Source organism: Lepidochelys kempii, chromosome 2 (genome assembly GCF_965140285.1).
Source record: "Lepidochelys kempii isolate rLepKem1 chromosome 2, rLepKem1.hap1, whole genome shotgun sequence".
Taxonomy (NCBI): domain Eukaryota; kingdom Metazoa; phylum Chordata; order Testudines; family Cheloniidae; genus Lepidochelys; species Lepidochelys kempii.
Window position 1 is genome coordinate 112,961,477 of NC_136381.1, and position 24,722 is coordinate 112,986,198.

At 42.5% G+C, this 24,722-nt stretch overlaps 1 protein-coding gene across 3 annotated transcripts in view; it reads left to right on the top strand.

Annotated features, from left to right (window-relative positions):
• GFOD1 (Gfo/Idh/MocA-like oxidoreductase domain containing 1) overlaps positions 1 to 24,722 on the top strand; it is a 113,456-nt gene that overhangs the window by 54,445 nt on the left and 34,289 nt on the right. The window contains exon 2 of one of the 3 annotated variants that reach the window (XM_073332023.2): positions 6,050 to 6,098. The exons of the other annotated variants lie outside the window; for them this stretch is intronic. Within the exon in view, the coding sequence (XP_073188124.1) occupies positions 6,050 to 6,098 (49 nt within the window). The remainder of the gene's footprint in view (positions 1 to 6,049; positions 6,099 to 24,722) is intronic. 3 annotated transcript variants of the gene reach the window in all.

Genomic DNA, 24,722 nt, shown 5'->3' on the forward strand with positions numbered 1-24,722 from the left:
ACTCACATTCAGACACTTTTTCAAAAGTGGCCAGTGATTTCAGGAGCCTCAATTTTTAGGCACTCATCTTGAGACATCTTTGGTTTGACTTTTAAGAAGTACTGGGCAGGTGCCAATCCCACAGGTTTCTCCTGGAGCTATTGGCTCATTCAGAACTCCTGAAAAATCTTGGGCTCCCAAAATCTAAAATGCCCCAAATCAGTGGCCAGTCTTGACAATTTTGACCTTGACATCTCAGTGTCCCCATTTGTTTAAAAACCAAACCCAGCAGTACTTCCCTATCTCACAGAGTATTGGGCGGCTCAACCCATTAATGGCTGTAAAGCACCTGAGAGTCTCAAGCCGAAGGCACTGGAGAAGTCCATCATGTTTTATGGATATTACAAAACACACATCCAGTGCTGCAGGTGTTTTTAAAAAATGAAGCCAATAGCATTCATTAGTTCAAAAGACTTGGGGCTTGTCTACACTGGCAATTTACAGCGCTGCAACTTTCTCGCTCAGGGGTGTGAAAAAACACCCCGCTGAGCGCAGCAAGTTTCAGCACTGTAAAGCGCCAGTGTAGACAGTGCCCCAGCGCTGGGAGCCACGTCCCTCGTGGAGCTGGGTTTTTTAGAGTGCTGGGAGAGTGCAACTACGTAAGCCACGTTAAAGCACTGCCATGGCAGTGCTTTAGCATTGCCCGTGTAGACCAGTCCTTAGACGAATGGTCACATGACAAAAGATTGCTAATGATACGTCTGAACTACTATCCATCCGTTTCAGTTGCACAAGTTAGACTCTTTTTACTTAAAAATTCCCACTGTTGCTAATTCGGGTGCAGCTTCTCCTCAGCCCCCCTAGTCTTCTTGTTTCAGAGCTAAGGTCCATCTTAGAAGACACTCAGCTACCATTGGTTTAGCCATGGAGATCTCTTTCAAAGTAAAAGATGGTTCTTTGTGGTAGTGGTCCCTACTGTTCCAGCCAGGTATATAAGGAAGAGGAGCTTTGCTGTACTGGATTCCAGCAGAAACACTGTCACGGCTGAAATCAGCCAAACTGCTGGGTGAGCTGCTATCCTAGAGAGATCAGAGGAACCCCACAGACCAGCTGGCACCATCACCCCACATGGAAGCCAGCATCATAGTGCATTTTACCTTCCTAATCCCTGCCTGCCCTTTCCACCGAGCCACGCAGAAGGCCAGAGGAGCATGTTTTTCAGTGATAATAGGAGAATGAGACTTTCATAATGAGCCTCTCCTCCTGACGCAAAATTAGGCTATACTAATTAGTGTGCTCATTTGCATGCCAGGACCCAGGAGACTTTTCCACCCTATTACTATTTCACAGGAATGCTGGCCTTTGAGCTGAGGGGAAAAAAGGGAGGGTTGTGTGAGCTGTGAGCTGGTGGGGAATAGGCTGATTTCCTTTGCCCCATGCTTTGCTAGTACAAATGGTGGAGGCCTTTCTTTGTGTCTAGCTTCCATAGCGTTACCAAGTGGTAATTAGGTACAAGTGATCAAACTGTCATTTAAGTGAACAAGCCTCCCTTGAAAAAAGCTCAGTCTGCACTCAGCTGCACCTACTTACCTGTCTGTCTGTCTCTCATCTTGCTGTCCATCCGGCCTTTCTTCCTGATGGTGGAAGTTTAACCCTTTCATTTGCTGCTTCTAGGGTGATCAGATGTCCCAATTTTATAGGGACAGTCCTGATTTTTGGGTCTTTTTCTTATATAGGCTCCTATTACTCCCCCACCCCCGTCCCGATTTTTCACATTTGCTGTCTGGTCACTCTAGCTGCTTTCCTGGGGACAAGGAAAGGAGAGGAGAGTAGCCTTGTAATAGCAAGCTTCCATATCCCTTGTAAAATCTCAGCTTTTCCTTTGAATCATCTAGAAGAATCACAGTTCTCTTATAATGCTCCAAATGGGGAAAGTTAATGTGAGTCATCACAAACCGTCATTCACCTGTATGCCAGCAGCCACTGGAGCCACACTGATTTACGTCAGATGAGGATTTGGCCCCCCGGATCTTTTGGATCCTCTCTTTCATGACACATCATGCTTAAAGTAGCCGTTTAAGGGGTAGGTGCTGCTGCCCTTACTCCTGCAAGTACTGCATGGACATTGCTCCGCATGTAGTCCCATTTTCTTTAATGGGACTACTTGAGGAGTGAGTGAAATTGGGAGAATCTAAGAGAGCTCACACCATGGGGCCAGATTCTCCCATCCTTACTCACACTCCTTGGATGGTCCCAGTGGGCCAGACTGAGAATCCCTTACTCACCTTGAGTAGTCCTGTTGCTTTCACATGGGTCAGGGCTCACAATCTAGCTACTGAAGTCAGTGGGACCATTTGTACAAGGTAGTGCTTATCAAAATGTGTAATAGCTCCTCAGTCTAGCAGTGGGAAATCAGTGGCCTATTTGTGGAGAGAAGTACTATTCAGTGTGAGCATGGGTGGCAGAATCTAAACAGCTGGCACAGATTTTCTGCACTGAAGGCCATATTATGTCAGGATCCCCATATGGACTGCTCTGATCACTAAAAACACCAAAGTTCAGTAACATTGACATGGCAATGGGTCAGATTTTCCCCAGGGTTTCACTCTCTAAGATTGTGCCTATAACCGCGCAAGGCCAAGATCTTAGGCATGCAGCGCCTCTGGCATGAAAAAAGTGCAAGCATAAAATTGCAGATACAATTTTAGAGCAGCAGTTGAAAATGTGGGCACGATACAACAAGCTACTTTGTGTATTTGGGGGCACTACTGTTTTCCTAATGCAAAAGGCTCATACAGTGATTTGACTACCCTTTATGAAAAGGGAGTAGATGGGAATCTGATAGTGATTTATGCACACATTAGACATTAGAGTCTTGATTCTCCTCTAAATTGTGCCAGTTTTAAATCCAGAGTACCTCCATTAAAGCCATCAGAGTTAAGCAACTAATGTAAGACCGGTGTGTGAGAGAGGAGCCCAATATGTCCAATTGCCTGAGCACTGGATAGCCCTGGCAGCATAACATTTCCTTACTCGGTTTCAGCACATCGTGTTTTAGAGATGAAGCGACTACAAGAAGCAATTTATGCCTGCTGCTGTGTGGGGAGAAGGGAAATATACAAGTAATTTGTAGTCTGCAAAAGGTTAATTATTGAAAGCGGCAGCATCCCTAACAGTGGCTTTAAGCTAGTCCCTCAAGCAGCTTTATGTTAATTTATTGGAGCTAAAGGGTTATGTGCACTGCATATGGCTCAGCTGCCTTCACACACAATCCAGTTTCTTCAGTGGGCGCTAGAAGACTATACTGATATAGTTAAAGCAGCATAATATCTAGTGTGGATGCAGTTATATCAGTAAAAAGGTGCTTTATACCATATAGCTTATTCCCCTTCCGTACAGGAATAGTTCTACCTTTATACCACTTGTCAAGGTTCCTCCCCCACTCTGAACTCTAGGGTACAGATGTGGGGACCTGCATGAAAAACCTCCTAAGCTTATCTTTACCAGCTTAAGTCAAAACTTCCCCAAGGTACAAAATATTCCACCCGTTGTCCTTGGATTGGCCGCTACCACCACCAAACTAATACTGGTTACTGGGGAAGAGCTGTTTGGACGCGTCTTTCCCCGCAAAATACTTCCCAAAACCTTGCACCCCACTTCCTGGACAAGGTTTGGTAAAAAGCCTCACCAATTTGCCTAGGTGACTACAGACCCAGACCCTTGGATCTTAAGAACAATGAACAATCCTCCCAACACTTGCACCCCCCCTTTCCTGGGAAATGTTGGATAAAAAGCCTCACCAATTTGCATAGGTGACCACAGACCCAAACCCTTGGATCTGAGAACAATGAAAAAGCATTCAGTTTTCTCACAAGAAGACTTTTAATAAAAAAATAGAAGTAAATAGAAATAAAGAAATCCCCCCTGTAAAATCAAGATGGTAGATATCTTACAGGGTAATTAGATTCAAAAACATAGAGAACCCCTCTAGGCAAAACCTTAAGTTACAAAAAAGATACACAGACAGAAATAGTTATTCTATTCAGCACAATTCTTTTCTCAGCCATTTAAAGAAATCATAATCTAACACATACCTAGCTAGATTACTTACTAAAAGTTCTAAGACTCCATTCCTGGTCTATCCCCTGCAGAAAAACCAGCATATAGACAGACACACAGACCCTTTGTTTCGCTTCCTCCTCCCAGCTTTTGAAAGTATCTTGTCTCCTCATTGGTCATTTTGGTCAGGTGCCAGCGAGGTTACCTTTAGCTTCTTAACCCTTTACAGGTGAGAGGAGCTTTCCCCTGGCCAGGAGGGATTTCAAAGGGGTTTACCCTTCCCTTTATATTTATGACACCACTAAACTTGCATACTGTATAACTATATTGGTAAACAATCACAGGTAGGCCTTGTGCTTTGTCACTGCTGGTTGCAGACACAGTGACATTCAAAGGATGGAAATCTGGAAGTACAACGTTAGGGCCTGATCAAGCAAAGCTCTTGAATTCAGTGGGAATGGAGGGCATTCAGCACCTTGCAGGGTTAGGCCATTTCAAAAGCGGCCATTGAGTTTAGGTATCTACATTTGGGGGTACCCATGCCCAGCCTGAAATGCCTTGTCCTGATTTTCAGAAAGAGCTGAGCAACAGCTGTAGCTTCCATTGACTTCAATAGCTGATGGGGCTTCCCTTCAATAGCTTCCACTGGTTTCTGAAAATCAAGTTAAAGGGGTCTCTAGTTGCACCCCAAAACTGAGTCCTCCAGAATGAGAAGCTGCTTTTGAAATTTTGCACCTTATCTTGCAGCTGTAGAAATTTACTTCACAAAGGCCAAACCTTTGTAGGAACAGCAACTATCAGACTGAAGTTAAATAACTACATTCTGCACTCAAAGCTCAGATCAGTGTAAATTGCATTCAGTTTGAATGTTCTTCTAATTCGTTTGCACTTTGTGAACAGGTATCCATTAAAGACTTCTTTGAAGCTGTGTGGGTGATTCTGATCTGTGAGTTCAGAGATGACAATTGCATTTTCTTGAGATGCTTGGTAGAATTTGATGCTCTCTGTATGTACAAGTATCATGTCACTCAGTCATGAAATGCTACCTCCTCTGCACTGGAATGGGGCAGCTGTTGAATAGCACAAAGCAACACTATGCAGCAGTCGAATAAAGGAAGCAAAGAAGAATACCATGTCCAACTGCAACTACAGGGGGGATTGTAGGCAAGCCTAATATAATTACCCAGAATGGAGTTTGGCCAGCATGGTGAGGTTAACATGACCTTCCTCTTGCACGAAGGGCCATAGTATTTTTAAAGACCACAGTGGTAAGGAACACAGTTTCACATCTTCTCTCAAAGATGGCAAAGAGGAAACGAATTGGAAATGCATGCAGCAGTGTTTTCTTTTGTCATTCTGTTTTCACTTCGTGGAGTGTTACTGATATTTATGTGTCATCTAGTCATCCCTCGCTGATGAAAAAGACATGTTCTTCCCTCCCCCTTCCCCATATTACCTCTTCTCTGCTCTAGTAAGGCTCAGTGTACCAAATGGTACAGTGTCAAAAATGATTCCTGCTGTCTCTCACTATTAGGAACTTTTTATTTAGTTTCTTGTGACCTGCCCTCTGACCCAGATATCACAATAAATGACAGGCTGGGAAAAACTTGAGGCTTACACTGATGTCTGCAGTTCTGATCTGTGTCCAAAACTGTTTCTGTGGTTTCCTGGCACTCATTTCTTCTATCTTGCTAAACTAAATCAGGCTGTGCTTATGGCTTTCTCGTTTTGGTGTACAGCATTTCTCTTTGGTACATAGTTTTTCTGTTTCCAAGACATCACTCATAGAAAAGGAGGCCATTTCTTGTGTAAAGTCAAAGAACGTGAATATCTGACTCTCATTTTTCTCCCTATTCCCTTTGATGTTTATCTGTTCTCTGCCAACTTTTATGTAATACAGTGACTGGTGGGAGGGAGAAGCATATGATGCAGATAGTCCTGGCTTAAAGTAGCTTTTATAAACACTTTATGCTTGTGTAGGATACATTCATTTGTTTTCTTGGTTTTTAAGGAGCAGGAGTATTGGCTCTGTTGGCTACAAAGCAGACCAGATTCAAGAGGTCAGTGATCTAAATGTATTCGTTTTTTATTATTTATATTTCTGTATCACCTACAAGTTCCATTCAAGATCAAGGTTGCATTACATTAGGCACTGCACAAATGTATAAGAAAACACAGCTTGTGCCCCAAGAGCTTATGGCCTTGTTGGGTGTGAAGAAGGACCAGGAGAATGCAGGGCAGGGGGCAGGTGTTAAAAACCAAGTGAAGCAAAGTCAATTTGGTCTTAGTGCAGACCTATCCCTGTTGGGTGAGAGAAACACCAGGGAAGGTTGTGTAAGAGAAATACCAGGGAATCATTCTGGGAAAGAACCAGAGAATAAATCTCTGCAAGTGTTACAGCACTGGAATAACTGGATCTTCTCATTAGGGTGCCTTTCAGGCAATGCATTAGAAATAGCGTATAAAACAAGATAGAGCAATGACTCATTACAGGAGGAAAGTAATGTCACCAAAAATCTGTTCAAACAATATGTGCTAAATCATCAAGAGATTCAAACTGGATTTCAAAACAACTGCAGTCTGAGTACCACATACTTCCAGTAGAAGAGAATTTTACAAGCAAAGGCCAGAATAGAACAGCTTAAAAGCCCCTTTCTCCATGCTTTCGGGGGAAATCTTTTGTGTAAATGAAAGGAGCCAAGCCAGTAGTGTCTGGAAGGATACATGCTTCCTGTTGAGACATAAATCACTTTTGATTCTGTCTGGGAGATGTATTCTGGGAACAGTCACTGATGACTTAAGAAGTAAAACTGGGTATTGTGGTGGTGACACAATTCTCATGTGCTGTGAGCGGACAGCAGCTCTCCCTTGCACTATGACACTAGAAGTGAATAAGAAAGTTCTCACATGCTGTCTATTATTAAAGGGATACAATCTACTTGAAATTTAGTCAGCTAAATAAGTTTTAAAGCAGTTTTGATTACTTTTTCTTAAGGACCCCCTCTGCCAGTTTTTGTGGTTTTACAATTACAGTTATCATTATTTTATTTTATTATTTGTATTGCCATAGTTACAATTGTGGAACACTTCTGTTTCCACTTTTAGTAATAGTAGTGTGATTTGTAAGTTGCCACTGTCCTTTTTAAATTGATATTTAAAAAAATACATTGGGGACCATATTCTGTCTTGGATTCTCTAGTATAGAAAGCCTGCCAGATAGGGCTGGATTTCATGGACAGGATTAGGGCATACTTGCAAGCACATTTTGCTGCTTCTCTGGACAAGATGGAATATATTTGTGGCTAGCACTTGTTGACACCCATATATGTGCTAGCTATCTGTGGGGCTGGATATGCCCCCTCAGGGCAGCAGGCTCATGGAATGTTGTATGGAACCTTTAGGTGTGTCTCATCCTTTTTTTCTAGAATGTGGGTTCTAGAATGTGATCACCCTCCCTTTGTTTATAGCTAGAGGGGAGTGGGAGGGTCCAGAGACTTTTTTTTTTTTTCTTCTGACGTACCATGGAGTCACAGTATAGGAAAGGTTCAGAACCACTGGTAATTGTGCTTCTCTGGTAACCCTTGTGTTTGTTAGGAAAAGTCCCTCCAACTGTATGCACTGAAGCTTTGATACTGCAATATCACTCGTGCGCTGGGAACCCATTGAAGCTTTGTGTGATTGCAGAGCATGCTTTGTGTGCACATAATAAGATCTTCTACACTTTCCACAGTATGCATCTGATGAAGTGAGCTGTAGCTCACGAAAGCTTATGCTCAAATAAATTGGTTAGTCTCTAAGGTGCCACAAGTACTCCTTTTCTTTTTGCGAATACAGACTAACACGGCTGTTACTCTGAAACTAGTGTAAAAGAGTGAGGGTCATGGGCTTATTGGGTGCTGAGACTGCTAAGCCCCTTGCAGGATTGGACCCACTTAAGAAAGTGTATAGGATTTCCTAGTGTATTGACTCTCTGATGTTGTTGTCCGCACTGTTCTAATTGCAAAATGTCTGACCCAGTTGGGAAAGCTTTTTGTTTCCATGTGCCAATGTTACAAGGAAGCTGCTGACTCCAGTTTGAAAACCCTTCTCTGTCTACAAAACACCCCAGTAAGGCTCCTTGTATTCAGTCTTCCAACCAGCAAACATGAAGGCAAAAGCAAGACAGGAAATCAACTGAGATTTAAGGGGTCCACATCAGCCTAGGACGAATCGGTGCTTCATGTTATCTAGGTCACACAGTTCACAGACGGATCAGAGAGCAGTCCCTTCATTTTTGAAGTTAGTGTATTTTGACAGGAAATTTCCTCAACATAAACAGTTGGCTTTAAATGCCATTCATATGAACCAAATTACCCATGGAGCCGGCATGGTAAGTTTTGTCTTTTTTTAGTCCATTAAATATGTAGGTAAAATGCAAAGGGCAAAATTCAGAGACAATATGTCTCGATGGAGGTTTAGGTAAGATTTTATTACACTCAGACTCTCAGTTAGACCCCCTTTGACCAATTTACACCCACTTACCAATGTATGAATGTAAGGGAGCATATGATGGTGTAGCTTACATGCCCCATGGCTAAAAATAGGTGTAAGGTAGTGTAAATTAAGACAGGGAAACTTAAAGTGAATTAGTGAGCAGCATGTTATTGCATTCTCTTCTTTGTCACTGATATGAGAGCCTCAGATTCATCATTTGATGGCCACTGATCATTGACTCCTAAATAAAATGCAAAGGGAGGAAACAGGATTTATGCACTGCACCTCCAGAAAAAGAATAGGACCTCTGCAATAAGAACTGTCATAATGGATCAGTAAGGACTGGATGGGGTAGTGAAATGCCTGAAACATAGCTGAGGAGTATCACACTGTTTGCCTCACTGCACATAGGAAGGCCCTGGGGTATCGGGCTGTTATAAACATGGAAGAAAGAAGTTGATGGAGCCAGCAGCAAAATTGCTCCTCCTCATCCCACTTCTTTTGACTAAACTCCCTTTTCAATGAGCTTTTGTTCATATTGCTCAGCCCCCTGCTTTCTGACACTTATGGGCAGTCAGGTTTCTACTTCTTAGAAACAGTGAAATCCTCACATGGTGCTCCAGGAAGACAGCGTACAATTCAGTGAAACCAGGGCTGTCATGTACACTGTGCAGTGGTGGTGCTGACCTTTTATTACACTATTCCATTACAAACATATCACACCACACCAAATTACATGCAGTCTTAAAGAAGTGTGGAGTAGCTGGGATTTTTAAATTAAGAGAGGATAACATTTGACAGGGATATCTATCTGTTCCAGTTGTGCCACTCAGGAAGTTCTCCATTCTTTAGCTACCTGCTTCTGTTGAATCCTTAATGGCATGAACATAGAAGGACTAGAATATCAGGCCTTTTGAAAGAATGCTTCTCTGTCAGGGAGTGCATTCCATTGCAGTGCAGTGGGAGGAATTGATGTCTTATGGCCACATTTTTTCAAAAGGATTCATGGATTTTTGGGTGCCTCATTTTCTGGCTGCGCAGTCTCTGACACTTTGAATAAGATCTTCAGAGTACCCATGGCTCCAGTGGGTACTGCAGAAATCAGCGTCCAGTTGAGCACCCAAAAATGGAGACACCTAAACTTAGAGGCCCCTCTTGAACGTATAGGCCTATCTGTTTATTACAGATTGAACCTGGAAATGACACAAACCACTCAGCAGAGTGCACAAGGTGAAAGGCTCTGTGAGGTTGCCAGTCTGGAGGTTTTCTTGGACGTGTTCAGGAAAAAAAAGAAAAGAAAATGAACAGCAGTCACATAAGAATAATAATAGATAATATGAAAAGGAGGACTTGTGGCACCTTAGAGACTAACCAATTTATTTGAGCATAAGCTTTCGTGAGCTACAGCTCACTTCATCAGATGCATTCAGATAAATATATTTAACATAAAGTGCCCTAGGTGTGAATGGCACTTTACAGAGAGAAGAAAGACAGGTGAGAGCAGACTCTAACTTAGTCCTTGACCAAAAGAGCTTAAAACATAAAGGCCCAATCCTGCAAACATTCTCAGGCATTGTGCCTATTGTTGCCATAAGGAAAACAATTAATTTATTGTGGTTATTCATGGCAGTAAGCTCTACTTCTGGTGGTAGATGTGTGGCGTGGACCCCAGTTTACCTATAGATGCCATGATGTAGGGATAGATGACATTGCATAAGGGGAGTGCAGTCTATTAAATAGTTTCTGAGCCCACTAGTGGTGCTCACCATGTTCTGTGTTTTAGAAGGTGCTGGAATTGTATCTGTAGCAAAGCCTTGCACTTTGTGTATATTTAGTAAACATGGTTAATTGGACCCTAGCATACTCGTGTAGTTCCATCGTATTCCGCTTGCTGTGTAAAGAGCAGAAGACAACAGGCTGGGAAGGAGGCCTAGACAAAATAGGGCTCTGAGATTATTCTTGTGTGGGTGGGTGTTTTGCTAATTTAAATAGAATTGGCCTAGTGGGGTAGCATGGAACTGACTTCAGCTGGAGTTTTGTATGCAGAAGTGTAACCCACACACCTTCTGGGTGTGGTGTTCTGTCCCATGTAGTGGCACCAAGACCACTTAGAGAGTGAGCGAGAGAGAGAGATTGAGTCTGCTCTAAAGCCTTAGCTAAGAGGCAGTTGGCTTTTAGCTCATGCAGTAGCGGCTCATGCTTTAAACTCTAGAGGTCCCAGGTTCAATCCCACCCACTGATGACCAGGGTCTGTCAGCGTTACAAGGGGGGGGCTCGTTCGGGGTTTCAGTGGGGAAGTCTCTGAAGCTTGGGACGCGCTTCCTCAGCTAGGAGAAGTATGTAACCCATGCACATTCTGCATGTGGTGTTCTGTCCCATCTAGTGGCACCAAGACCACTAAGAGAGAGAGGTAAAATGAGTCTGCTCTATAGCCTTAGTTAAGAGCCAGTTGGCTTTTAGCTCATGCAGTAGAGGCTCATGCACTGAGGTCCCTGGTTCGATCCTGCCCGCTGATGACCGGGGTCTGTCAGTGTTACACAAGGATGGCAGGATTTGCCCCTTCCTGTACAATGCTGATAGTTAGATTGGGGTAATACTGCCCTGAGGTTTATACAGCTAAAGAGTAGAATGGGCCTGAGTCAAACACCTGGATCAGATTCCCCCAAATTTGGTTGTGTGGGTAAAATGTTTTTAAATTTGAGTCTTAATTTTGTAGTTTATACCCATCTTTACTAAACTTCCAATATTTCAAGTATTTGTGCCATGAAACATTGATAATGGGGGGGGGGGGCTAGCTATATAGTATCAGGCACCTTTGAGGTTTGGTTTTGTTTTGTTTGCAATTACCAATTTGGAACGATAAAGGAGTATTCCTTGCTTAGAGGGTCTTCCCATCTGTGAGTGCATTTGATTCCATTTGGCCTCTGTGTGTTTGCACACATAGCACCAATTTGGATGTACCCTGGAGCATTTGATTTGGTATGATGCGTTCTTGAAAGCATTTTAGACCAGATCAGCTGTGAAGTTTTACCCTCTTGACCTCTCCTCCAAGAATTGTCACCTTTTTATTTTAGATTATAAATAATTGAGTATGTTGAGTCTGATCTATTTGCTGGCATAACCAAAAACTGGGAAGGCATAAAGTGTGAAAGGCTTGGCATTCCTCATGGGCATTCCTGATCTTTTCTCTGCAGGGAGAAATATGAATGTATAAATCAATATTTAGTTTTGAATTTCAAATTTTGCATCTAGGTAACATGAGATCTTGTTTTATCAATAAAGCTTTGTTTTGTGTATACAATTTCCACACCTTTAAAAGATTAAATAATGATATTGACACATTTTCTGGGGGCAAATACTGCCCATTCATGCACCCTTCTTGATTTGATTTTTGTTTGTTCCTCATTTCATTAGGAACTATAATCCAGCCAAAATACTGGAATGGTTTTAAAGCTATACTCTGTGTGTGGGTGTATGTGATATATGGCTGCCTTCTAGAAATGACACTTTTCATTCATGGCCATCCTAAAAGCTGCTATCAAATGTTCTAACATTATTGACAGACTTTAGGTTTCAACAAGCTTTATTTATTTATTTATTTATTTATTAACTTAAGTGATATGAGAGAATATGCCTGGCCTGGAGGCGATACAGTGAATTAATGCTCTAGGGTTTCACCCCTGGGACCTGGATTCACATCTAATTTGAGTCGCAAATGAAACAAATTTGGTGAGATCATCTGCAAGCTGGTCTGACTCCTTAGTGAAACATTTGTCTATGGAACCAACTTCCCCGTTTAGCTTCTGTGCTAGGGACAAGCTCCTCCGCTTGTGTCGGTTGTCATAGCTTCAGTTTGCAGCATCCTCAGCTGCTGTAAACTAGGATTGTAAGTGAAGAGCCAAGGTGTTGGAAATCAGTGATGAAGGCGGAATCGGATGGAAGGCGGATGGCGGATGGAAGGCGGAATCGGAGGATGGAATCGGAACCTGTCTGCAGCACTGTCATTGGCTTCAGCTAGCTTTGCCAGTCCTTTGTTTGCATGAGCCCTGAAAGCCCCACTTCCTTTCTCTACCCTTCGCAAACCTTTGGTTTTCTGTGTGGATGCTATCAAGCAGAAAAGGCAAGTCACACTGTAATTTGTACCAGGTGGTTGGGCTCTGTTTACAGCCTCCCATGGCTTCTAACTAATTTAATAATTTTATTAAGATGTTAAAAGAAAAAGAAAACAGTACAGCGTTGAAGCATAGAAGTTTCTGGTTATCAGGGAATAAAGTACAGATTATCAAGGGGTTCGAAGTTCGGTTTAAGATCGGATGGCGTGAGGAACACATAATCTGCAACATCCCTGATTGGGGATAAAAGGTTAATGGGTCAAAGTATAGACATTGAGACATGAGGGTATGTTGTTCATATAATGGCTATGTTCAGGTGTGGAGTATAATGAGTGGATGATGAGGACGGATTGACCCTCATGTGGTGAGATTTAATGTTCAGTGAGTTTATGGTTCCAGTTCATATTGTCCAATGGAAAAAGTCTCTTGGTCCCTTTCTCATAGTTGATGCATGATGTCACTCCGGCTCACACCTCCTGGTACTGTTGGTGGCCGGTGATGTGTTTTGATGTAGATGTCCCTGGACCATCGGATGGTGTCCGAGACCATGAGGCGCCGCATGAGCCGTGCATAGCATTGACCCATCCCACAGGTCCGCAGCACACGCTTGTTGCAGGGGTCCCAGGCGCCCAGGGCTCTGATGACCAGGGCATCCACCTGCACCTTGTAGCCCTTCTCTCTCAGGGTGTTGGCCAGGGGGGCGTACTTTTCCAGCTTACAAGCTTGGGCTTCGCGGAAGGCCGGGGATCAACACCCCTGCCTGAGCCTTCCCCCTTTAGCAATCTGTATGACTTTCACCTGTAGTTGAGCTCTTCTTTGCTCATGTATCCCTGTTTGTCAGGCACAGACGTGCCAGAACTGCAGCATGGGACAGCACAGTATGGAAAGGTAAGGAAAGATGGTCCAGGAGTAAAAGCACTAGCCTGGGACTTAGAAGTCCTGGGTTCATTTCCCTGCTCTGTCAGAGACTTCCTGGGTGACCATGGACAAATCACTTAGTCTTTGTCTGTGCATCAGTTCCCCATGTGGATAATGGTACCCGCCTACCTTTCAAGGTATTGTGAAGTCTTGTGAAGTCAGACTTAGACGCTATCATTGTGTGGCCTTATAAGTACCTTAGAAAGGACCGTGCAAGCAGAGATGGCCCAAGTAAAATGATTGTGTCTGTGAGCATCTTGTGCCACTTTGGGGAAAAAAGAGACCCTTGTCCTTTCCTTCCCCCTAAGATGCAGGCTTATGAAATAAGCAGCTTTTGCAGCAACATTGGCTTATTTTCAGCTTCACCACAACATCAGTCATGTCCTCATCCCTCCTGCCTACAGGAAATGTGACACAGGAGCTTTACAGACATCTGCACACAGTAATACAAAGAGAACGACTGGACTTCTGGGATATATTATATTATGACTGTTTGGTTTGGGAGGAAGCACTTGGGTGATATAAACAAAACACTGCCACCTTTGCTCTCTTTGGCCAGATGAGGACTAACCAGAAGTGTGACTATTTTCTTGGGCTCTCAAGTAGTCCTAAAAGAGTGGCCACTATTGATCAATATTGACCATATTGATCTCCCTATCCTGGAGAGTAGTAATCCAGTTTTCAAATGTTTGGTTCAAACACTTTTTTTTTCCTTTTTTGTGTAGATATTATCGCAACTATTGCGCACACATATATTTTCCTGTATTCAATTTTCAAAATTACCCCAAGATTTGAGACTTAGTATCCTCCCTGTTTTACTCCTTTCCGCCTCTTTTTGAATGCCATCTCTGGTGACCAAGATGCTAAATTATGATGAATGTTATCACTTGACTCCCTAGCACATGATTTAAACTACTTACAGGCTAGCTGGAGCTGCCTTACCTTGCTGGATAACCATTCCATTTGACTATCCTTTGTGAGGAAGGAGGTTGATAATCTTTGTTCGCTTTTCTGTGTGGTCCCGTGGAAATCCTTAAGATCTTTGCAGAGACTGCTTGCTTGGAGCTCCTTTTTTCTGGCCTCACAGCCCTCTCACAGGCTGGAATAGGGCAATTTTTTTCCTGCATAGAGCTGTCCTTGGAATGCAGAAGTCTATGGTGTAGACAATCCAATTGGTGCCAAATGCTGTCATTTTGCTGCCACTCTGTTAGGGTCTAAAAACAGTCCTTCCTGTGAGAGGCTGTAACCATTGGTGTTCATGGAGACATAGCATGGAAAGGACACAGAAAATCTTTCTCTCATGGAAAATGTGATCAAGTATCACTGTACCCAGATACCACAGTGCTGGACACATCCTTGGATGGATGGAAGAATAGATTGCATGGATAGACCAAGAAGCACCATTGTATATTTTATGGTCCTTCATGTTGCAGTAAATACTAAAGCCCAACATAAATGGTTAGAGCCGTACAGCTGCTTAGGCTTAAAGATGTAAAGGTGAAGATATGCTGCTCTATGGGCAGAATTGGTAGGAATGTTCAGGCAGTACAGAGATGGCTGTATGGCTTGTCCTAGAAAAGACAGAGAAGTTGCAGTACATGGTGCAGAAAAACCCTGGTTGGCCAATCATGATTAATTGTTCTTATAGGTCAGCCTCTTCTTAGCTCACCGGGATAAGGCCTGCCCGGAAGAGGCACTAGACCAGACCAGTCTGTTAATATGAAAGTTCTTTATCATATAACTGGTTGGCAGAGAACTGTTGGGTAATTGTTGGAGGAAATGCAGCCTAGGGTTTAGAGAAGGCCACTGGGAGTCAAGATTACTGGGTTTTATTCCTGCCTGTGCTGCTGACTTATGTCACCTTGGACAAGTCCATTTTCAAACTTGGATGCTTACGTGGTAAGCACCTAAATAAATGGCCTAATTTTCTGAGATGTTGAGCACTCACAGCTCCCACTGATTTCAGTGGCAGGTTTTTTTTTCTTTTTTTCTCACTCAGCACCTCCAAAAATGGGGCCATTTTTCATTTTAAGCCTAAATGGGGATTTAAGTGCCTCATGATCAGTGCTAGAGCTGGACAGGAATTGGTTTTTCAAGATTTTGACATTTGTGAGCTGTAGCTCATGAAAGCTTATGCTCAGATAAATTGGTTAGTCTCTAAGGTGCCACAAGTACTCCTTTTCTTTTGACAAAAAGTCGGAATCTCAAAAATGTCAACAAACTCAAAATCCCCCCCCCCCCCAACAAAATGGGTTAATTGAAATGTTTTGTTTCAATAATTTTGGGAATGTTTGGTTTTTACTTCAACTTTTTTTATTTTTTATTAAAAAGACTGTTGAGTTTTTTTTACTACAATTGTTTGTTTCAAAATTTAAACAGTCATTTTGAACCAGCAAGCCAGAATTTTTGTTTTGAAAATGTCAAAATGAAACTTTTCAAAAATTTCAAAACACTTTCTTTCAAAAAAAATTTTGAGTCAAGAAGCTTGTAGAAACCAACCCTGAAATGTTTCAGTTTAGATGAATCAGTGTTTTCTGATGGGCCTGAATCATGATTGGGGTCTCTGGGCACTACTGTAATACAGAGAATAATAGTAATCATTGTGAGGGTGTTCTCACTTCCTCTGTGTCTCTGTTTATTGAGAAGACTCCTTTAGTGAGTAAAGTTAAGAGTCTTGCTGCTACATTCAACCATGCTCTTCCATGGAGAGCCATACACATAGGTGCCAGAACAATTTTTATAGTGGGGGTGCTGAAAGCTTTTACTATATATTTGGTTGCTCTTACTACTTCAAGCCGGGGGTGTTGCCATACCTCTAGCACCTATGGCCACATATCAGATACGATACAAAAATTTGATTTCCAAATTGTGCTGCTGTTTATCCACAAGAAACTTGTAACAGCAGCACCTATCTCGTGAGCTGTAGCTCACAAAAGCTCATGCTCAAATAAATTGGTTAGTCTCTAAGGTGCCACAAGTCCTCCTTTTCTTTTTGCGAATACAGACTAACACGGCTGTTACTCTGAAACCTCTCCTTGGGACTGTAAGTCTTGACTGTTGCCATTCACTCTCATCAGAGCTGCTGGCAATGCATCTCCACCACACGCAGCTTGGTCAGAGTGAAGGAGCCTGGTCACTCTCAGGTTCACATTGTTCTTGTCCAGCATTCTTTACATTGGCTGCCTGTCAAAAGGTGGATTGATTTTTATATCAGCACTGTTGGTTTTTTGAAGCAGTTAATGGCACACTTGACACCTTCTCCTGGAGTCTCATTCAGATGGATGCCTGTGCTCAGACTCCGCCCACCTCTTAAGAACCCTACCATTGTGTTGTAGATCGGCAGGCAATTGGACCTTTGGGAATGCATTCACTCTTACATCCATCTCCTCCCACTTTCAAGAAACACCCCAGACCCTTTTATTTATAGGAGTTGTAGATTATGACCCCAGTCCCCAACTGACCCCCCACTATCCCTCTTTCTTGAGACTTTCAGTTGCATAAATGATAGATAAATAAGTGGTTTGTAGTGGAATATTTTACTGTTGAAATATTGTGCAACACCCTAACTTCATTGACTGGGGCAGAGGGCTTATTGACCTGAGTTCTCAGTCCATGGTTACCTTCCATTCCTTTCTATGCACTGGGTTGTTCATCCACAGGATCAATTGTTCTGGGGCCTGTTTGAGGCTTGGGGGGGGGGGGTGAGGTGGGGGAATAAGCCCTTTATGGCTGCATAAACTCAGCCTAGAATTCAGCTTATTATTACTATGGTTTTAGTATTTATTTTAATAATTACACAGCAGTATATAAAGAAACAAGCATTTTTGGAAGGGGATTTAGGAAAAGCTGCAATGAATTACTATTAAATGTCATTGCTTTTGATGTATGTATTTTGGACTCTTTTTAAAAATCCATATTTAAATATTTAGTGGCACTTTGTCCTCCTGGAATTTAGGGCGGTATCTTGTATTGGCTGACTACGTACATTCTCAGTGCCAAGGTAGGAAAAATGCCAATTGTTTCTATTCATTTTACCAGATGCAGCCCCACAAGTTGACCGGGCTGTGTTTGAATATCCTGTACAGATCTGTGGTTGAGCTTCCTGGAATTAGAAACTGTTCGCTAATTTCCTCTCAAACCCCATCCTTAAATGGTCTTGGGAGTTTCAAGTTCTTGTATCATGCTAGATAGATCATGTAGGGCCACTTGTTAGGCAGTTTCCTGTTTCCTGCATACATTATGTAGGCTGGTTCTCCACTGCCTCTCACATTTATACCCACGGAAGGCAGGTGTAAAATGCTGTCACATCAGAATGGCTGCATTTTACACTTGCTCTGCACAGGTGTCAGTGACTACACAAGATGCAAGGCAGTGGGGAGTCAGGCCTTTTCTTGCTAGGACGTACATGGTGCATCCATGGCGCTATGCAAGTGATCTTTGCCTTGAAAGTAATTGTACTTCTAGAGGTAAAAACATTTTGTACTGAACAGTAATCTCAGCTCTGTAACCATGGGCTGTTTCGATGTGTCCCTGAGCTGGAAAAAATATTCTGTGAGCAACCCTGTGCTATCCTGTGCTATCCAGTCCTAAAAATATAGAGGGTGGAACCTCTAAAATTTGCTGGTAGTTAAGCAGATTTGCAAGCTATGGGCTTAAAAACAAAATACTGTACTTCTGGAAAGTTATTTTCAGGTTGTGAAGAAAGGGGAGCCTTCTACCTCCACCGAAATGTTATTCTGTCAGCATCTGCTCTCCAATCCCCTGTCTGTGCCTTAATTGGCTAAATCCCGAAGTCCTTAAGGAGTAAGGACTGAATTGAAACTGACTAAAGACCCCAGGATAGAGCACAATAATGGTGATATATGTAGCATCTTTCATCCCAGGGGATCCCAAGACACTTAGTAAATTTAATAAACTAATACACAAACTACCCTCCAGATAGCATAAAGATTATTTCACTTCAGAATACAGCCATCACTGGGGTGGAGCACAACAGTTGTGGAAGCACACAGGAACAGGTTAAAACAAAGAGTATAGTGTCAAGTTGAAACTGTAGGGGAAATTTAGGTAAGCAGAATATAGTTACCTACTACACCAGGGCTATCACCCCTCTACTCTTATGAAAAGTACCATAAGATCTTTAATGACTGCAAGTGATCAAGATCTTTGTGTTATATTTCATCTGATAAACAGCACCTCCAACAGTGAAACACTCCCTTATACCAGATTGACACATTGGATAAATACTGAATTAAGGGACAATTCCGCGGACCACCATTTTGAGTAGCACTGATGTAGAGTATTCTCAACTCCCATTCAGCACCTGTGAGACTTGGGTCCTGTGAAGTGTTTAACACCTCCTGAGAGTTGCTGAGCATCCTCAATTCCCACATCTTCACTTCTTACTAGGCCAGAAATGGAAAGCTTTGCCTACCAAGTTTCAGGAGAGCAAGGAGATCCCAGATAAGAGATTCTACTCTGTGGCTTCACCGGCTGGCAGTCCATGTTGAGTGCCGTTGGTGCAGGTCTGTGTAAAGTTAGCCAGCAGGATGCAGAGCCATGCAGACACAAACCTCGGAAAGCCCCCTGTAGCCATCATCTGTGAGAGAAAACTGTAAAATACATTTTGGTTTTTGGAGGGGAAAAAATTGCCTTCTTGCATCAAGAGTCCTTTTGCTTTCACCCAACCCCCCCCTAAAAACCTTTCCTTGTCCTTATGGGAACAAATCACTAACATCCAGTGTACAAAGGGCAGCATCATTCTTTGAGCTCTAACTTGCATTGGAAAGAAAGAGAGTATATTGCACTCCAGCAAGTAGAAAAAGGAGTAGGAGACCAAAAAGTTACTGCACTTTGGTACGACCATCTGAGAGCATGGAGGTAGCAGCTGGAAAGCAATGCATGTGAGTCACTCATGTCCTGCACACTTTATTAGGATAAGTGCACGTTCCCTGCCAAAAAGGAGGCCAAATCCCTTCCATTATTTGCTGTCTATCAGAACAGCATAGGCTAAGAGCATAAAGATCAGATAACTTAAAATCTTGCCAAGGCGCCCTAAAAAAAAAAAGTGCTTGTTCACATGTAATACATGAGGACAGTCATTGGAGTCTGCACAAGACCCATGTATGTCCTTCTGGGCTGAGCTGGTGTCACACAGATAGTCGCATCTATGTGAATTCTGGATGAGTGCCGTTCTGTGTTCACTTTTGGATGAGGACATGTCGGAAGGGTGTCGTCTGTGATAGATTTGTCGCATCTTGAGTAGTATGTCTCACTTATGTTTATGATTTCTGGTTTTAGCTGTCATGTGCGATGAGAACGTGCAGTGAATTTATCAAGCACTCTGTGGAAAAAATCATGGGCTACTTACAGATTTTTATCAACCTTTATGACATATCTATGGTGGTCAGCCTGCTGCTTACTGAATGTTCCATTCGTCCAGCATGTTCCCTCCTCTTCAAGGGGTACCTTCATCTCTTTATAGGACTGGTGCAGTAGTCCAGAAGCCAGCTAGTCCAAAGCCAGTCGGCCAGTCTCTTTCCTTCCTTGCTTTCTTCCTTCCCAGAAATAGATGTTCCTTTCCTTACCCTAAAATTTTATAGAACAGCTGATCCAGTTAACCAGGGAAGCAGATGTGAATGAATGAACACAGGTTGTTGTATTTAGTACTGTCTATGTTCAGTGCTTGTTCTTTAAAAAAGTTATTTGCATGGCAAGGAAAACTTTTCAATAATGTAATGAATACACACTAGAGAATGTTTATTTTCCATTAGTGAGGGGGAGGTATTTGATTCTTTTCTGAAGTGGAAGCAGAAGAAAAAATAATCAGCTTGAGTTGGCACCCCTAGAGTCAGCAGAATATCATGACCAGATGTCTGTGTTTAACTGGTTCTCACTTTGGAAGGGACATTTGTGGATTATATAAATAAATAAATGAGCCTTAAACCATAACAGTTAGCGAACAAAATAATCTCCAAAGAATTTAGTTTAGAGGCTGGTTTTATTGAGAACAAACAACACATAGTTGGTTTTTTTTAAGGTTAGTCCAACTGGATTTGTATCAAAGGTAAGTGTCCAGATTCTTATAGAGCCAGCTTAATTTTAACTTAAGCAGGGCCAAACTAGTCCCTGATGCAGCTGCATTGGTATCAGTACAGTTACACCAGGAAGGATTTGGTCACTTTCTTTTTGATGTTTGCTGTTGTTGTTTTTTTAACTGGTTTATCATTATTTAAAGAAAAAAAAATAATTTCAAATCAGTAGCCAAACCAGGAGTAACATCATGCTTGGCCTCCACTTAAAAGATAGGTTTACATGGGTATGTTGCCAGTATAGACTCCATAGAGTAGACACAGTGTTATGGAAGTGTATACTGGTCTAATTACATCAGTGTAACAATAGCAGTGTAAAGTCCCTGTAAACACATACAGTCTCAGTGCAAAATAAGGCTTGCACCAGGGAAGATTTTTGCTCTGGTCATATACAGTGTTTTGAAAGCTTTCACTGCCACTCCCCATGTCACACTGATTCTTTTGATAAACTGGAGTTCAGTTTCCCAGGTATGGCAGTCTTCCACTTTCCCAAGTAGTAATATGCACGAAAAAGAGGTATTTCAAATATATCTGACCACAGCAATACATACCACCTACTAAATCGCCTAACACTCCAGGGTAAGTTCCAAGACCCCTTACAGGATAAGCTCCATCTTACATTGGTGCAGTGCATCCACACTGAAGGTTTGTGCTGTGTAGCTGCTTCGGTGCAAACCACCCCAGTATGGCCAGGACCTCAAGGTTGGAGTAAGAAGAGAAAGCATACATAGACCCATTTTATTTATGCTGTATTATGGAAAACTGATTTAATGAATGTACAGGTTGCATAGAGTACATAGTCAGTAGCAGTGCACATATTAAATCCCTGGGGGACCCAGCAGTCTGACAGTTCCCTGTACTTTGAGTTTCTGAGACATAAGCAGTTTGCTGAAATCTCTCCTCACCTAAGTACCTAAGTATTGCAGCTGCTCTGTTTAGATTGGTAGCTGCTCTGTTCAGATTGCCAGGGCAGGCTTCTTCGAGGGCACAAGTACATATCTTGTATCTGCAAACAACATTCAAGGCACAAGTGCCTTGGCAGAGACTGGCGCAAATATTCTGACTGTATTGGCCATGCTGTACAAAATGTTTTCCTATGGCAGACAATCATTGCTCTATACCATCTGTCTTTGCTGGTATATTCTAAAATTATCTTGCATGGGAGCCCAGACCTACATACAGGTTATTTTGCCAGTGTTAAAAAAAAAAAAAGTAGAAGACACTTATTTCTTCATCCATATTATCCCTGTGTTTGAGTCGCTTCATTGGCTCCCTACTGAGCTGTGAATCCGATTTAAATTTATCCAAGGCCCTGCATTGCTCAGGCCCTATCTACATCTCCTGCTTCTGAAGCCCACCTCTCCCAACTTCTTTACCAACCATACCAGCCTCAATATCCCTTTGTCTGAGTGGAATTAATTTGCGGCCAGTGTGTCGTCATCCATATGCAAGCCAGGGATGCTCTCGGGAAAAAGAACATGGCACATGCCCAATAGGAGGAACTGTTCATGCCATGGGTACTTCTGTCTTCTTGTTCTAGTGTGTAGAATCTCAGCTGGCAGTGCCCTGGGAGGAAAGCAAAAATGTCTGTGTCACAAAGGCACAGCAACATTAGTGATTTAAGAGGAGGCAATTATGGCTGCTGTCTCAGACTGTGTGAGGATGACTATATGAGGATGGGTCACTCTCCGTGGCTCATGAATCCCTTTGCTTGCCTCTCTGTTGGGACTGCCCTGTGAGGGCTAATTAGTACCAACAGTGAAGGTAGTTTTTGTGGTATGGACAACTGTCCCCCGTAACTGGACTGAGGCCTGTTTCCACATAGGTTGCCAAATAGCCATCAAATCTAATGACATTCATTGAGTTGGTACTGACCTAGCTGAATTCTGGCCTGTGCCACAGAGGTAAAAAGTCCTATATCTTCACACTAATTCTCCTGAGCTCTCCAATTCCCCATAAGACCTCTTTCTGGGTTAAACTTACCAAATTAGAAAGAGCAAAGTCATTTTTGACAGCTACTTCTTGATGCACTGAATCCTAGGGATGAAGTTCTGCCCGCTACAAGAGGCCTATGCAGAAACTGGTCTCTTTTGCCTTTTGTTACTGTTTTGTTTCCAGCTTGTCAGTTAATCAAGGCAAATATTAACTGCTCAGCTGGAAACTGAAGATGTGTTACGAATAATTTTTTTTTTGCCCATTGTTCTGGCCTTTGAAAGCTTTGCATATGAAGACTGCCCACGTCATGCCTATCTGCAGAGCCCAATGCAGGAATAACACAGTGAATCTGTTGGGAAGCTAAAAAGAGCTACTTCACCAGCAGGAGAGTGAATTTGTGTGGGGGGGTGGAGGGTGAGAAAACCTGGATTTGTGCTGGAAATCACTTTAGATAAGCTATTACCAGCAGGACAGTGGGGTGGGAATAGGTATTGTTTCATATTCTCTGTGTATATATAAAGCCTGCTGCAGTTTCCACGATATGCATCTGAGGAAGTGAGCTGTAGCTCACGAAAGCTTATGCTCTAATAAATTGGTTAGTCTCTAAGGTGCCACAAGTCCTCCTTTTCTTTTTACTTCACATTGAAGTTCAGCTCATCATGTTTGCTTTTTTTAAAGCCTCATATGTGTTTTTCGCTGTGGGTAGGCTTTGCACCATCAGTTTGCCTTTGGCTTTCTTTTCCAGCTATCTCAGAAGCTAAAAGGAGTGACAGTAAAAACAGACATGGGATTCTTTACTAAACACTGAAGATAAGGGCCTGGATTCACCCTGACTAGCACCGGGAGGTACAAAGTGCACCTACTTGTACCAGCAAGGCCTGCTGCACATCTGGGAGTCCAGTCAGTTGTTTCCACTGTTTTGAAGGGTTTTGCCACCCTGCCTTAGGATAGGTTTTATGACAGGGAGGACAACTAACTAGTTTCCTCTGAAGTTTTATAGGAACTCTGTGGGTGAAAGGTGGCTACTAAGAGGATGCACTGAATCATCAGCTCAGACCTTAGTTGCCTTGGTCACACCTGTTTCCAAGCCAGGACTGGCCCCACTCCCAGCAAAAGGGAGTTTGCAACAGCTTTCCACAACTCCAGCCTTCCCTCTATTAGACTCTTTGCTTTGTGAGTCTGGTGCCCTGGCTGACATTGGTAGAGGGCACAATAAACAGGGGTGAGTCGCCCCAGTCCTGCCCAGAGTACCATTTCCCTTCCACTGGCATGTATCTTCTGCAGTTGTGTACAGGAGGGTATAAAAACGTGATTCCCCTGATCTTAAAAATATGTCAGAAGGAATCCTTTAAAATTTGAAGTAGCTGCAGTTGGGAAAGTGAAGGTCAGTGCCTTAGAGATTGCTACTATTGCTTTAGTTCATCTGACCAATCCTCTGTTCTTTCTAAAGTATGTTACACTGGTCCCCATTACATTTTTGCCTGTGAATAGTGTCCACAGTGGCAGGAGACTAGTACACAGAATGGAGTAATGTAAAATACACTTTTTTTTTATTGAGGACAAGCATAATGGATTAAATAAGGAACAGTCTACAGTACTCATCTGTGAATGGTAACACTTCATTTTGCTAGCACACCATATTTTTAACACTGTGTTTTCCAATAACGCAGCACAGCTATAAAAGATTATAATCTTTTAATTATGAGCCTCATCTGCAGTACTGCCAGCCTCAAATGTTAAAAAATCATGAGGCAGGCCCAAAATCATGAGATTAAAAAATGTTGGGCTGAGCGTTTATTTGCCCTCTGGTTTTTGAGTCTTAGCAGGTGAACGCTTCACATTTTCCAGCTTCTTTTATGCAATTGTGAGGTCTAGAAACTTACTCTTTTTTTTTTTTTTTAAATGAAAGTTGAGATTTTCTTGCAATCTCTTGACTTCAGCAAGTGGGGCTTTAACGAGAAGACCAAACATTGCAAGGCTCACAATAAAATTGTGAAACCCTCTGGTGTGGAAAGGTCAGCAGACTGAGAATAGACTAGGCTAGATTGCTGCCTCTGCCACTGACTCACTATGTGACCTTGGGCAAATCACTTATCCTCACAGTGCCTCAATTTCACTGTCTCTAAAATGGGGTTCATGATACCCACCTTTGTAA